Source organism: Pocillopora verrucosa, chromosome 5 (genome assembly GCF_036669915.1).
Source record: "Pocillopora verrucosa isolate sample1 chromosome 5, ASM3666991v2, whole genome shotgun sequence".
NCBI classification, from domain to species: Eukaryota; Metazoa; Cnidaria; class Anthozoa; order Scleractinia; family Pocilloporidae; genus Pocillopora; species Pocillopora verrucosa.
In genome coordinates, this window is record NC_089316.1 from 25,645,847 (window position 1) to 25,661,837 (window position 15,991).

General features: G+C 36.6%; 1 protein-coding gene across 1 annotated transcript; it reads left to right on the plus strand.

Moving 5' to 3' along the window:
- Positions 1-3,086: 3,086 nt before the first annotated feature.
- Positions 3,087-9,621, plus strand: LOC131772703 (ALK tyrosine kinase receptor-like). The gene is made up of 4 exons (XM_066166563.1): positions 3,087-3,177; positions 7,105-7,209; positions 7,906-8,424; positions 8,567-9,621. Exons 1-4 carry the CDS (start codon positions 3,087-3,089, stop codon positions 8,905-8,907), a joined length of 1,056 nt encoding a protein of 351 aa, XP_066022660.1. The 3' UTR covers positions 8,908-9,621.
- Positions 9,622-15,991: the final 6,370 nt, after the last annotated feature.

A 15,991-nucleotide genomic window follows, 5' to 3' on the forward strand; every position in this document is an offset into this window, starting at 1 on the left:
CGGGGTGAAGAATAGAAGTCAAGCCACGCCCTGTTGTTTTAGTATTATCAATGCTAATCTAACTAAAATACGTTCCTCTTTAGGACAAGCTCCCTCTGATGTTGGAAGCATTATTATGGAACTGCTGCGTGCCACAGTGGTGCTTTTAGGAGTATCTATGTTCTCCTTCATTATTACGTCTTAACCGCTTCTAAAGAACTTCGGGTCAACTTTCCTGAAGGCAAATACTTGGAAGCTTTAGGGAAGGCGGGGAGATTGAGTAGGATAATTTGAAAGATCACGAGGAAAAAAGGATCATGAACGATATCGAAAGTGGAAATATTGATGCAGTTGAAGATACAAATAGCACAACAATGGATACTTCTTTTGCCAGAATCAAAAGACCTATTGTACCCTATTAGACTCACTAACTGAAGGATAATTTTGTTTTATTTTCTTGCTTGCCCAAACACAAATCAAGTGATTTTTAGGTTACATAAAATAAATGCTTTTTTAAATATTTTAGCCACAACGATATTCGTAATAAACTTGTGTCATCAAAAACATTTTAATGCATTTGATTGTATTGCTCTGGTAAGACGCTTTTAACAGCAATGACAGATGAGTTGTTGTGTTTACTTTGGTTTTGGTTTAACACGCTCTTGCGAAAAGACTTTTAACCCTTGAACTCCCATGAGTGACCAAGACAGAATTTCTCGTTACAATAACATTCAGATTTAGCCAAGCCTAAAAGTGGAGCTCGCATTTTTTTTTCCCGCACGCTCTGCGAGCGCCGCTATTAATACAATATCAACCAGATGAGTGATGAGAATAAAGAAAAATATCAATTTTGGGATAATTAGTTGATCCAATACTAAATTCTCTGAACTAACATTATCAGAATTGTATGGTTGACAGTAAAGAGAATTACAAATTTGATCCGGCAGTTAAACGGTTGAACTCTCTAAGATCAAAAGCGGAGAGTGTGTCATGTTGTTGACAAAAGACGGTCTTTAACGGAGTGATGGCTTTTACGGCTCTCGGCTAAATTTTTTCCAATTTACGGCTATCGGTTAAAATATTTTTATTGAGTTTACCTCAAATTTTCCTCACGTTTAACTTTTCTCTTGCAGCTTACGGCTAAATTTTTGGCCGTTTTACAGCCAGCAGTTACCTCATTAAAACCGTCAGGGAACACTTCTCCCTTTTTTGTCCCTGTGCTGCATTACGTTAACAGACGGGCTTCAAAATACCACCGTATTCAGGAGGAGGATCCGGTGGCACGGCTCTCAGCCCACCTCTTCCTTCAACTTCATGTCTTTTCTTAAATTCTTCCAAAAACAGAGGGCAAGTTACTACTCAAATGGAAATATCAAAGATTCATATATATTGAAATGGTTCTTAGCTTATTGAAGCTCTAGTGTAACAAAAGAAAACCGTGTTTGAGAACCCCTAATCTCTTACCCAGATCCTACCATATAACCGACGGTTAAAGCCGATTGGCCATTGAAGGTCTGGGTACGAGACTTGAAAACTTCCTCAGCCAAAACTTCTCCTTAATCCTTCAACCTCCAAGAGTGACCAGAATCTAATTTCTCCCTGCAATAATACAATGGAATTCTTCACTAAGATCATGAGAATAAAGGAAATAATCACCAAGCCAGGAAGCTTTGTTTGTTAAACAGTCTCCTTATCAGCAGCAGTGGAAATATAAAGGGAAAGTATGGAGAATATTCATTCTGATCTTAGGATGTAAAGTGTTAAGCGTTCGTTAAGCTTGTTATTCGTATTTAACATGAGAGTTCCGAAATCAGCTGAAGATTTTGTTAATAGAATTCTCGATACGCGTTAGTTTCATGAAATAAAAATTCCCGATCATCGTCTTTATATTTCATCAATTTATCGCTTCATCAATATTTTTTTTTCGATTTTTATCGCTTTACTTATTTTTTATGTGATTATTTTCATTTTTCTTTCTGAGATTGTCAAGGAAGTTTTAGGAGATGACATGGACACTACGTTTCATCGTGTTGTGAGGTTGCGTAGCCTGCGCGCAAATTTTCATTAAAGATGCGATGCATGCGGCAAACATTTGGCGCTATAAGGAAAAATTCTGAATATTCAATAGAAAGCGGGGAGATTGAGGGACAGGATAAATTAAAAGATCAGGAAGAAAAAAGGATTATGAACTATGTCGAAATTATAAATATCGATGGGGTACTTTTTTGCTAGAATAAAAACCTATCGACGAAAATTTCGGTGCCTATTAACAGTAATGGAGCAAAGAGTAAAATCGAAATCGAAGAGGTTCCAGAGAAGACGACAAAAATATGATATTTCAAATCAAATGATGCTTTAAATAATCTTCTAGATGATTCTAAGGGTGGCTTTGCGCAGGTCATCTTCAATGCAGCCTGCTGTTTTCATATTTGACGATCTCCAGCTGCCACACAGGAAGATAAAAATTTGCCACATAATGAATATATCAAAGATATATTTTTGAACCCTCGTAAGGTCACTAACAGAAGGAGAATTTAGTTTTCTTTTTTTGCTTGCCCAAACACAAATCAAGTAAGATGAACGGACGTCAACGTTGCAAAAGGATTTGACTTAATGAGCCTACATTTACAAATAAACAGTCTGTGGTGCTTCGTCGTTAGGGGATATAAAAAGATCGGTTTTATCAGTTGAGTTGATAGAGTAAATTTGCTACTGTAAAGAGTTTCTAAGCCGACGTCTCGAGCGTTAGCCCTTCGTCAGAATGAAAAAGAATTAAAGCCAACGCTCGAAACGTCAACTTTAGGAACTGTTTACGGAGACCAATTTACATTTTGAAGAAACCTAATTATCTTGTAAAGTTATGAATGGTTGAAAATGACAAGAAAACTGAAGTTATAAAACTATTTTTATATTCCTGTCAAAGAAGAAATGGAAGGAATATATTAAAAAGCTTTTAAATTAACTTGAGAAACGAGACAATCGCTACGAAATTGGACAATTTTTAAATAATTACGCAACCTGCCAACTTCGAGTAGCATTTAAGCTTGACGGTAGAGTGTCCCCGCTTCACTGTAAGCGATACACACGTACAAGTATTTTCTTCAAGGATGAAGATTCCCACCAAACTATCTCTATCTTTACTGTCCATAACAGTTCTGTTGGGAGGATGGCTTCACTGCCCTGCGGATGGAAACAAAGGTAAGTCTTTGATATTTAACTGTTTTCCTTAGCTCATCCCTCTTTTGTTTACAATTCCAGTCTGTTATTCTTTGAAATAAGCTAGAAATGTAATACTCGTGAAAAGCATATTTCTGCATCTTATTCAAAGTTATTTGTTTCATTGACTTCTAACTAATTATATCAGTAGAAAGTACCAAGTTGAACTTATAATTTACGTTAAAATACCTGATAAGCTCTATGTGTCTTTTGCGAAACAAACTTGTACACGTCACCGTTTTCGGGGTAAAGTTTTTTTTTATCCATCTTTGTCATTAACACTGACTTTCATTTTATATCAGCGCTTTGCCAGCTTCAGAAAGCTATAACATATACTCTCTGTAGGTTTAGCAGCAAAACATTTCTAATAGACGGAAAAATTGAAGCAGCATCAAGTATTGACTAACGCAAATTTTGGAGCGATATCAGATGTCCCTAACAGGAATTATTAATTAAGCGAGAGAAAGTTCTTAAAATTATGGTCCAGTGTTATTCTTTATAGTATGCTTTTCAATTGGCTTTGTATTCAAGAAAACCTTCGTGATCACACATCCGTCAATTCGTAAGCTTTCACGACTATGTTAGACTAAGTTGATACAGAGGATGAAAGTTTGAGAGTTTTTAAACCCTTTTTCTACCTTATCGCTCGATTACACATTTTGGAGAAGTAAATAAAAAGGAAGTTATGCTACAGTTTAAAGAGCCACTAACAATCAAATCTATGTGCTACGCGTGAAAGAAAAAACTGAATAGAAAATACTTCCTGCTTTCCCGTCGATTTACAGACGAAGCAACATTAATTTATCGCGCGGCGATATGGATTTTTAACACTTGATTTCGTAGTTTTTGATAAAAGATTTCTAGAAATGGTTTGGAAAATATTACTTTTCTTTTAAAATTAATTGACATGAAGATTTTGTCAGAAAATTTTAAAAATTTGGAGTTTTTGACAATTGACAAAAGTTTCATGAAAAGTATAAATTAATTACTTGCCAAAAGTGGCTTCATCTTGAACTAAAACTTTCTCAAAGTGCAAGAATATCTCGGTCCGTTGAATATCAACTTTTCAACACGAACATTCTTGAGACCAGACATTAAACCAATTTCGAGAGGAAATAAAGTGTCTAACACTTTACGAAAATCTTCCGGGAAGACGAAAACCTTCCGGTAAGGTTTTCATCGCCGATCCAAGCGGGAGCGACGTGCATCAGTGATCGCAGTAGTAATACATACTAGATAATTGCCCTTTTAGCTTGATTACACTATGAACATCTCGGTCTGCTGAATATCACTCTTGCAGCACTATATGTTCTTGAGAACAAAAGATAATGAATGTAAATGAAATTTGAGACGAAGAAGTCTTTGCAACGAAGGGGAGGTTTTAGTCGCCCATTGGGAAATTCAAAAAATTTAATTTCTGCCTTGAAGGTTACACCTGACAAGAGAATAAGAACAAACTTATTCTATTCAAGGCTCTTTATTTTGGTTGCTTTTGTTCAACAACGCCATAACAAATGGTTTAGAGCTTTAACTGAAAAAACTAACAATTTTCTACATCTTCATAAACAGATTTAAAAAAAATTGATGCATAGAAAGGAATGAACCAGCCTTGGTTTTCCTATAGGTTCAAAATTGCCTAGAGAGTTGTGTTTTTCAAGAAATACTATTTTGGAGACAGGTGAAGTGCATACGTGTTCTGTAGTACTTTGTAATAATCGCCACACTTTGTAATACCTGTCGGAATTTGCATTAACTTTAGCACCTAAGCTGGCATAAGGTTAAACATTGTCACCGTTATTTTTATGATCGATAAGTTTTTTAAGGAATGGAAATTGTGGTATTTTTTTAAGTTGAAATGGCAAGAAAAACTTGCCCAATCTGTGTTATTTTTCGGTTAAGAAAATGAAAAAAACAAATTTCGGCCGTAAATTTTAGACTAAATTTGTAGAGGAAGAAAGATTCCCAAAGAAGGGAAAGTAGGAGCCACGTGCATCAGAGATCACAGTAACAAAGACGTGCCGAGTAATCTCCCTTTTTTAAAGGACATCAGTTAGGAAATTCAAAAAATTTAATTTCTGCCTTGGAGGGTATACCTTACAAGAGAATAAAGACAAACTTACTCTCTTCAGGGCTATTTATATTGGTTTTTTGTTCAACAACGCCATCACAGGTGTTTTAGAGCTTTAACTAAAAAAACCCATAGTTTTCTAGATCTTCATGAACAGATTTTTTTTGAAAATTGATGCATAGAAAGGAATAAACCAGCCATGGTTTTCCTATAGGTTCAAAATTTCTTAGAGAGTATTTACTTAACTTATTTACTTAACTTATTTACTTATTTTACGTAATTAAATGCTGTCTCACTTTGACACCTATGCTGGCATAAGGTTAAACATTGTCGACGTTATTTCTATGATCAATAAGTTTTTAATTAATGGAAAATTGTTGTTGACTTTTGAGTTGAAATGACGAGAAAAACTTGCCAATCTATATTTTTTTCAGTTAAAAAAATTAACCAAAATTTTTCTCAGTAAACTTTCGGCTAAAAATCGACGGGAAGGCAGAAATTATTTTCTAATCAGTTTTTTGTTTCACGCGTAGCACATATCTTTTATTGCTAGTCACTCTTCAGCTGCAGCGTGCGAAGCGCACTGGCTGAGCCCTCGTACTTAAGAAAACCTTCATCATGGCATGCCCTACACCACGACGCTTTCCCAAACTGCATTTCGTTCCTTTAAATATCAGTTTTTCTGCACGATAGGTCTTGAGACTAAAAGATGTCGTATGTAAACGAAATTTAAGAGGAAGAACGATTTGCAAAGAGGGAGAGTTTTTGGTCGACCATTTAAGTAGGAGCCAGGCATTAACAAAGACAAACATCAGATATTCTATTTGCTCATTAACACCAAAACAGGTGGTTTCTTCCCCTAGCTAAAATAACATAGAGTTTTACAATTCAGGCTGAACATATTTTCATGTATTTTATATATAAGGCGACATAAGCCAACCAGAGTTTTCAAACAGGTTTAAACCTGTTAAGATTGCAGGGAAAGTAAACAATCCGATATTGGCTACCGATGGAACACACAGTTGTAGTGTGAAAATTACCTCGTAATAAAAAAACACTTTATTTTTAAGAAACTCAAGATTCATATTAAAGTCTGAAAATTTTCTTTTTAAAGCAATTTTATGGTAAAACGATCTCTTGCATCATTACGCGAAACGATAAGTTTGAAACCTAATTGATTTATCTTTTAGCTATCTTTTACGAACGACCTTAATACCAAAAGCCCTTTTAATGTAAAAGGCTATCATGAAGATCTAACAGCAACAATTTTTTTCCCGTTCTTTATTCTGTTATCAAGAAAGTCACTTTAAAAGGTTTTTTTTGTGTTTCATTAACTAACGGACTGAAAGTAGTATTGTTGTTTATTTTATTTTCTTTTTAATTTTTTTTTTTTTTTTTTGTGCTGACCCAAAGTGTTTTTAAGGTACACTAATAAATTCTGTAATATCTGATATGTATCGCTCTAGCAGTAGTATTCACGTTTCTGATCAGAGTATAAGTATTTCTCGAGCTGAAATTCTGATGACATTTTTTCTTATGAATCCAATGCCTCCAGATTTTGGCTGCCGAACTCTTAGGTTTAAGAGATCAGAAGGAGAACGTGCTCCTCAACGTTACGTATTTAAAGAAATTTACTTGCCAATGGGGGAGGAGTTCATGACTCATGACTGTAGATATGAGTGCCTCATAGAGAGCAATTGTTTGTCTGTGAACATCGGCCCACCAAACGAGACAGGCTTCAGGCTCTGCCAACTGAGTACTTTTGACCACACCCAACATCGTGTAGATATCTCTTTTTTTGATGTTCCCAACCTTTTCTTGTTTATTTTCAAACTTTTTAGATGTGGACGAGTGTACCAGCCACATCCTTGGCTGTCACTATAATGCAAGTTGCAATAACACAGACGGCTCTTACACATGCAAATGCAAAACGGGATTCAATTGCTGTAAGTATAAGAAATGTTGTGTAATTTTTTTTTTTTAATAGTTTTTTCAGAAGTTTAACTGATAACGATTTGCGTGATCCCCTTGAAACGGCGCCAGAGATAAACTCTAATAAAATGTGCGTTTAAAATGAACACTTACTTCGATCATTGCAGTTCAGACAGGTACTTTATCATTCAATGTAAATTATGACAACGGGAAATACTTATCCTAAGTACTATGCAAGCACACCTTCTCTCTACCAAATGAACACCGAAACAACCTGAAATCTACGAAATCGAGGTTGTACGGATTTACATTTAATAAGCTTAGGATTGAATCGTGGTAATGACCAGGAACTAAATAAGAAGAATTCTTCATAAATTGCGCTGAAGTGGTTCACACAAAAATTCACGCAAAAAACCCAATGACGATCAGTGCTCAGAAATTATATTCGTCACGAGAAGACTCCTTCTGTGATAAATAACGCGTATCCCATATTTTCCTCCAAATTGTCAAACTACTTTCAAATTTCTTTACCAGAGTAGGAAAACTTAAGATCTGAACTGCCCTTAACAAGCTTAATGATACGTATTTGTTCTCTCAGCTGTTTAAGCTGATCATTATACCAGCTGCCAGACTAAACATAAACATTCGAGATAAAGATGACATTACAACTTAATAAAAAGATGGATGTCAATTTTACGTTTTCCTCTCAGTATTCAAAGCCGTGTTCTCAAATCTCAATGCCACTGGAAGATGTGGCCCAACATCGCTCAGAACTTACTACGCAGGTCAGGATCATGACGGACAAGTTAATCTGTCAAGCGGTATTCAACAGTGGACTGTGCCGTACACTGGTGATTACAGAATAGAAGTAATAGGGGCAGCTGGAGGGTACGATCTGCAGATTGACAGCTCTCAGTATCGCGGAAGAGGAGCAAGAATGATTGGAACATTCCGCTTAAACAAGAGTGAAGTCATCCGGGTACTTGTTGGTCAAGAAGGAGGAATAAACAAGAGGCTTTATTCTTCTGGAGGTGGTGGAGGTACATTTGTAGTGAGAGGAGCCAACACACCTTTGATAATAGCTGGAGGCGGAGGAGGGGTACTATATGTACATTCAAGACATACAGAATGTGACGCCAGCTTAAACACGACAGGGAATCCTGGGTTCAGATCATGGCCGGGGGGGAGCAATGGACATGGTGCACAGACTGCTGATTATGGATTATCAGGTAAGAATATTTTTCAATAATCTTTAGCATTTCAGCATTTTGGTAGTAATTTTAAAATTTCGTGCAAAATATTTATTCTGCCATAATCTCACGATATCCCCATCAAAAGTTTTCTAATTTAATTAATATCTTGATATTTCAGGTGGTGGTGGTGGCGGGTTTTACTCCAGTGGAAGAAGTGGAAAGAATTTCAATGGAAACAAGGGATATGGTGGAGAGGGTGGTAAGGGATTTCTGCAGGGAGGGGTGGGTGGGAGATCAGAGTATCTCTACATCTATGGTGGGTTTGGCGGAGGAGGTGGAGCTGAGGGACGGCGGAGAGGAGGGGGAGGAGGAGGAGGATACTCTGGGGGGGGCAGTGGAATTGATTATTCAAATACCTGTGGGGGTGGTGGTGGATCCTACAATGTTGGAAACAATCAGCAGAATGAATGTTGTTACAACAAGGCTGGCCATGGTCAGGTGATCATCACATTACTGTAGAGAAAACAACCAAACCACTTGCCATCCAATGCACAGGTGATTTTAACCCTTTAACTCCCAAGATCTCGTTAGTAATTCTCCTTACTGTCTGCCAAATGATTCTCTTTATGTTAGCTTGGAGAATTTGGTATCGGATCAATTAGTAATCCCACAATTTATATTTTTCTTTATTCTCGTCACTTGTCTACATGATATTGTATGGATATAGTAAGGAGAAATTCTGTCTTGGTCACTCATGGGAGTTAAAGGGTTAATAAAGATTAGATATGACAACAAGTTAGATAATGTTATGGAGCTTGAATATTCATAATGATTAGACTAAGAATCTTGAGGGGAAAAACAGCTCATGTTATTCTACATTACAATTAGCGACAAAGTTGTTGAAACATTACGGTTAAAGATCAATTCTGGTATAGTAGACCAGATTTATTCCTGATAGCATTTCACCCACTCGTCCACAGCACAACATTGCATTTTTTTTTCTTCTGTCTGTGATGGAAAAACGGCATTTCATTGACTTTAGTGCTGTAAGATTTTGCACTTTTTTTTTAATAAAATTGAGTGGGTGACAGGGTGTTGTAGTAAACCCTGTACATTAAAAAAATATTTAATAAAACATCCTTAAAAGCGATTACGCGAATGTTATGTGTGAACTAACGTTATCGCCGAATGTAGATCCACTCAGGAGCCAATCTCGTAGTTCTTGATCTATTGTAAAATACCATGTTTTCATCGAAATGCCATTGAATCATGTATTCATCGAAATGCCATTAAATCATCTATTCCGTTTGATTATTTACTATCAGAATTCGGAATTTTAAAGCTTTTTTAGAGGTGCGGCTCAGCATTTTAAAATGTATGCAAATACTGAGATATTTAACAATGGATATGAAAAGAATGTTATTTAAGGAGATAGGCTTTACCATCTGAAAAGAGGTCTCTTTTTATTAAGTTAACTGTATTTAACCCTAGATTTCCATGAATAATTGAACAGAAAAGTCAATTAAAATCACGTGTTGCCTCATACATATATTTAATTGATATAGTTAAAACATATATGGTGAGCTCTTCCTGCTATTGACCAAAAAACCAATAGATTGACTTTTCACAGCTTTTGACCATCGTTACGACGTTTATTTGTTAAATCATTTTTTCATTGTTTTCGTTCGATCCAGTTTGTTGTTTCCTTCTTGGTTTTGTTCTTGTTCCTTATATCAGAAATACCGAAGGCTTACACAGTCAACAGACATATGGAAGATAGAGCTAAGGAGTCAGCGGTAGGCCGTTAAAATAGAAGATTCATTTTTTGAGTTAGAGAGTTGAAAACATTTTGATTAGAAGTTTGACAATATTTACATTAATTTCTTGTATTTACAACTCAAATAAGGTTTGTGTATATAAGTTACTGATTCCGTTCAAGTGCGATTATTTCGATCCAAGCTTCAGTCGAGCTTTGTTCTCATAAAGGAGAACACATAGGAATAGAAAACCTCTCGTAAAAGCAAAAGCTCCGCGAACAAAATGATATCCGGCCTGGACCCATACGAGAGAGACAGGGCAAGTAAGGTAGGTCCAGACCATTCATTCGGAAATTTCCGCCGGAAATGATTTGGTTTTGGTGATACCGGTATGCCTGACAAGTGCTTCTTCATTGACTTTCAGCAAGTTTGAGCAAGAATTTTCTCGTTTTATTTTTTTTTCCTTTCGGTTTTATATTCCTATATGGGCTGGTTTCCTCATCGTATGAAAACATTAATTCCTTTTCGAACCAGAAATAAATCCAAATTGTGCGACATCGGTGGCCGATAACAGTATTGGTATCAATTCCTTATAGATAACAAAGCCCTTCGTAACCTTAGACAAGGTGGATGTCAGTGAAATGGGTCTTAGGTCTTTATTGATGTCGTTGACTGTAGGTGCTTTGGGGAGAGGTGGAACGTCGGCAATCTTCCAAGCCTGGGGAACTTTGCACTCGAGGAAATAGGTATTAAGATTTTCTGCAATTGATGCCGCCAGAATACCTGCGTGTTCCCTTAATACCAAGTTCGGGAGATCATCCGGCCCACCGGCGCGTGCGCAGCTGATTTCAAAAAGTTTGAGCGCCACAGAGTGTTCATTGACTGAAATAGGCTGATCGTCGTCCATATCCACGCGCACACAGTCAGTTAAGGGCGAGTAATCTTCCATGACGCTGACGAATGCCTTGTTGATTTTGTTTGCAAGAGTAGACTCGTCGCACACGAGGTCGGGGTGAAGAATAGAAGTCAAGCCACGCCCCGTTGTTTTAGCATTATCGATGCTTATCTAACTAAAATATGTTCCTCTTTAGGACAAGCTCCCTCTGATGTTGGAAGCATTATTATGGAACTGCTGCGTGCCACAGGAGTGCTTTTAGGAGTATCTATGTTCTCCTCCATTATTACTTCTTAACAGCTTCTAAAGAACTTCGTGTCAACTTTCCTGAAGGCAAAAACTTGGAAGCTTTAAGGAAAGCGGGGAGATTGAGTAGGATAAGTTGAAAGATCACGAGGAAAAAAGGATCATGAACGATGTCGAAAGTTGAAATATTGATGCAGTTGAAGATACAAGTAGCACAACAGTGGATACTTCTTTTGCCAGAATCAAAACCTTTTGTACCCTATTAGACTCACTAACTGAAGGATAATTTCGTTTTATTTTTTTGCTTGCCCAAACACAAATCAAGTGATTTTTAGGTTACATAAAATAAATGCTTTTTTTTTATATTTTAGCCACTCCTTGCAAAGATATTCGTAATAAACTTGTGTCATCAAAAACATTTTAATGCATTTGATTGTACTGCTCTGGTAAGACGCTTTTAACAGCAACGGCAGATGAACAAATGTCAACGTTGCAAAAGGATTTATCTAAATGACTCTACATTTACGAATAAACGGGGTATTTTTCTAAAGAAGCTGTAGTGCTTTGTCGGTAGGGGTATTAAATGATCGGTTTTATCAACTGAGTTGATAGTGTAAATTTGCCAATGTAAAGAGTTTCTCAGAATGAAAATGAGTTAGGGCCAACGCTCGAAACGTCAACTTTAGGAACTGTTTACGGAGGCCAATTTACATTATCAACTTAAAACTTGACGAACGCGAAGCCGTTTTCGTTTCAGGCTCATTATCGTCAACACTGTCCTCGGAACTCCTGCTTCCCGAAGTGCTTTCGAAATCTTCACACGAATCTGCACTCGAACTATTGCAAAAATCCTTGCATCTCTCTGCCATTTTCCTCTTGTTGTATTGACGGGTAAAGTTAGAAATTAACTAAGCTCTAATCTTGATTGGGGATCGATTAATCTTAATCTCGTGGAGAGTCAAGTAAATTCAAACTAAAAATAGACTTGTCTGTAAAAAACGCCGTGGCAATAATACAGGGTAGTTGAACGCTCCAACTACTGGGCTCCTGGCCAACATGAGGAACTCTGGCCCCGAAAAAAATTTGTAGCATGCATTCTACAGAGGCGCCATATTTCTCTTATCAATGTAAAGAATTACATTGACGCTTGCAGTCGGTAGGTGTCTATGCGGTTACTTAAACCTGTTGATAATAAGTTTAAGGTTCATCTAACAATTAATTATTCATCTGAGGAAAATAAACAAAATATCTTGGATCGGTATCACTTGGCGCGATCTCATCACGGAGTTTGAAGTCCGATCGATCGGCTGAGCTTTCTAGAGTTACGGGATCCAATCTCGACCCAAAAGCACTGGTATGCGCCAACAAAAAGTTACTGTGAAATCAGACTGAAAAAAAATTGCGGGTCGCCCGACCGGGCACTCATGTCTCTCGGTTCAGTTCTTTAGTATACAAGAAGGCAAAAATTTGTGATATGCTCTTGTCCGTTCAATGTGTTTATGACACATCTCTACAATTTACTTTGACACCAGATACGCACGCGTACTCGGATCTGAAGTTTTGTCCCACATGACTTAACAATATCTAACATTATAAGTTCCAACAAAACACATGAACATTCTGAATATTAGTACCATTTCCCGAAATATCATCTCAGTTTTTCATATGCATGTTTTATCATCCTTAATATAATTGTTTCAAATATTTTCCATCCGCGAAGCGTAAATTGTTATTTCAGGAAGTCTTCGTTTATGCAAATTTATCGCGTTTTCTTGTCGGCTTAATTTGATAATTTGTTTGCTCAGAGTCAAGCAGCTGTGGATGGTTGGCTTCATTTGTTTAGAATTAACATCTCGATGATGAAATGGTCAATGCTAGATAACTGCAATAATTAATTTACTTAATTTGTAGGAATATAATAGCATAGTTGTATTAATCTAGTATAAATTTCTCTATAACATTGTGACGCTTTCCATCCATTTGCTACTGAAATAGCTTGTTTTAGCCTATCGCGGCAAATACAGGACAAGTATTACTGAATCCACGTGAATGGAAAAAATATTGAAAACATTCAATGAGTCACTAGCTATTTTACATAAAAAAAGTTTTTGTGACGCAAAGCTCGTCTCGCCCAGTAGCATTTAAGCTTGACGGTAGAGTTTCCCTGCTTCACTGTAAACGATACACACGTACAAGTATTTTCTTCAAGGATGAAGATTCCCTCCAAACTATCTCTATCTTTCCTCTCCATAACAGTTCTGTGGGGAGGATGGCTTCACTTCCCTGCGGATGGAAACGAGGGTAAGTCTTTGATATTTATGAGTTTTCTTTTGCTTTTCCGTCTCTTGTTTATAATTCCAGTTCATTATTGCTTCGAAATAAGGTAGAAATGTAAAACTTTTGAAAAGCAATTTCTGCATCTTTTTCTTACCTGATAAGCTCTGTGTGTCCTTAGTTAAACAAGCTTCTACACGCAACCGTTTCGAGGTAAAAAATTTCCTTTTCTTCCCTCTTTGTCATTAAGCCTGACTTTCATTTGATATCAGCTTTGAAGCGCTTTGCCAGCTTAAGAAAGCTATAACATATATTATCTGTAGGTTTAACAGCAAAAAAAAATTCTTATAGACGGAAGAATTGAAGGAACGTCAGGTATTGACTAGCGCAAATTTTGGAGCGATATTGAAGTACTTCCTGGGAATGTCAAATTGCCATGGGTGAGCCTAACAGAAATTATCACTTAAAAAAAATTTAAAAGCTTGAGTAAGTTCCAAAAATTATGGTTCCAACCTTATTTTTTTATAGCATGCTTTTTAATTGGCTCTGCATTTAAGAAAACCTTCATGATCACACATCTGTCAAATCGTAAGCTTTCACGACTATGTTACATTGAGTTGATACACAGGATGAAGAAAGTTATGAGAGTTTCTAAACCCTTTCTCTATCTTGTCGCTCGATTACACATTTTGGAGAAGTGGATGAAAAGGAAGTTATGCTACAGTTTAAAGAGCCACTAACAATCAAATATTTGTGCTAAGCGTGAAAGAAAAAGACTGAATAGAAAATACGTTCTGCCTTCCAGTCGATATACGGCTGAAGCAATGTAAATTTATCGCGCGGCAAATCGAATTTAAGATGGATTTTTAACACTTCATTAACCAGTTTTCACTGAATATGTCTAGAAATGATTTGGAAAATATTACTTTTCTTTTAAAATAGATGACATGAGGATTTTTTTTAAATCTATACGCAAATGACAAAAGTTTCGTGAAAAATTGATTACCTGCTAAAAGTGACTTCATCTTGAAATGAAGCTCTCTCAAAGTGCAAGAGCATTTCGGTCCGTTGATTATCAACTTTTCAGCGAGGATATTTTTTGAGACCAAACAATAAACAAATTTCGAGAGGAATTGTGTAAATTTAAGAGGGAGAAAGACTTGCAACGAAGGGGAGGTTTTAGTCGCCCACCCAAGTAGGAGCCACGCACATCAGAGGTCACAGCAACAAAGACACGCCAAAAAATCGCCCTTTTGGCTTAGTTACATTAAAAAGACATATTAGCAAATTTAAAAAAGATAATTTTCGCCTCGAAGGTTATACTTTACGAGAGAATAGGAACAAACTTACTCTCTTCAGGGCTCTGTATTTTGGTTGTTTGTTCAACAATGCCATAACAGGTGGTTTAGAGCTTTAACTAAAAAAGACCCAACAATTTTCTAGATCTTCATAAACAGATTTTAAAAAATTGCTGCATAGAAAGGAATAAACTAGCCTTAGTTTTCCTATAGGTTCAAAATTGCTTAGAGAGTTTTGTTTTTTTAGAAATACTATTTTGGATACAGATGAAGTGCATACGTCTTATGTTGCACTGTGTAATAATCGTCACACGTTATAATACCTGTCGGATTTTGCATTAGCTCTTGTCGCGATTTATAATTAAATGCTGTTCCACTTTGCACCCACTTTAGTTTCGAACATCGTCGATGTTATTTCTGTGACCAATAAGTTTTTAAGGAATGGAAAATCGTGGTCGATTTTTAAGTTGAAACGATAAAAAAAAAATCAACGAAAATATTGAAGTTCTTACAAGTAAACACAAGACAGTTAAACGATTGGTTCGTCATTAAACAGCTGTCAGTCATTTATGCAATCTGCGCTGAATACACTACTAAACTGAATACGATACTTAAGTGCTGCTTTCGCTAAGAGGGGTCAACTCGACTTCCCGTCGGAAAAAGTTTCCTTTTTCTGTTTGCCTATGAAAAGGGTTTAGGACACATGTAAACTATGCACTGATATGTTTTTAGACCCATTAACGCCTGCATTTTGAGAATTCTTTCGTACAGATTGGTTAATTTTTTATATGCAAATTAAGGTCGAAGAGAAGGGTCTCCTCTGATCACACTGATATGAAAAATATTTCAGGTGAAGTTTCCATATTTTGTCTGTGAACTAGCTGAATACACCTTGTAACTTGTAGCAAAATAGAATTCCATGAGCTATATTATTGCAGTCGATAGGCGCTGAAAAAAATCTGTGAAATCTACACTTTCGCTGTCCTCACGGGCGGTCTAGCCAAAAATTATTTTCGGCTTGTGGCGACGCAAAAAAAGAGAATTGGGGAACAACTAAACTATTTTTAACCATGTGCCCTAAACCCTTTTCATGGGCAAAAAAATTTTTTTCCAACGGAAGTCGAGAGGACCGC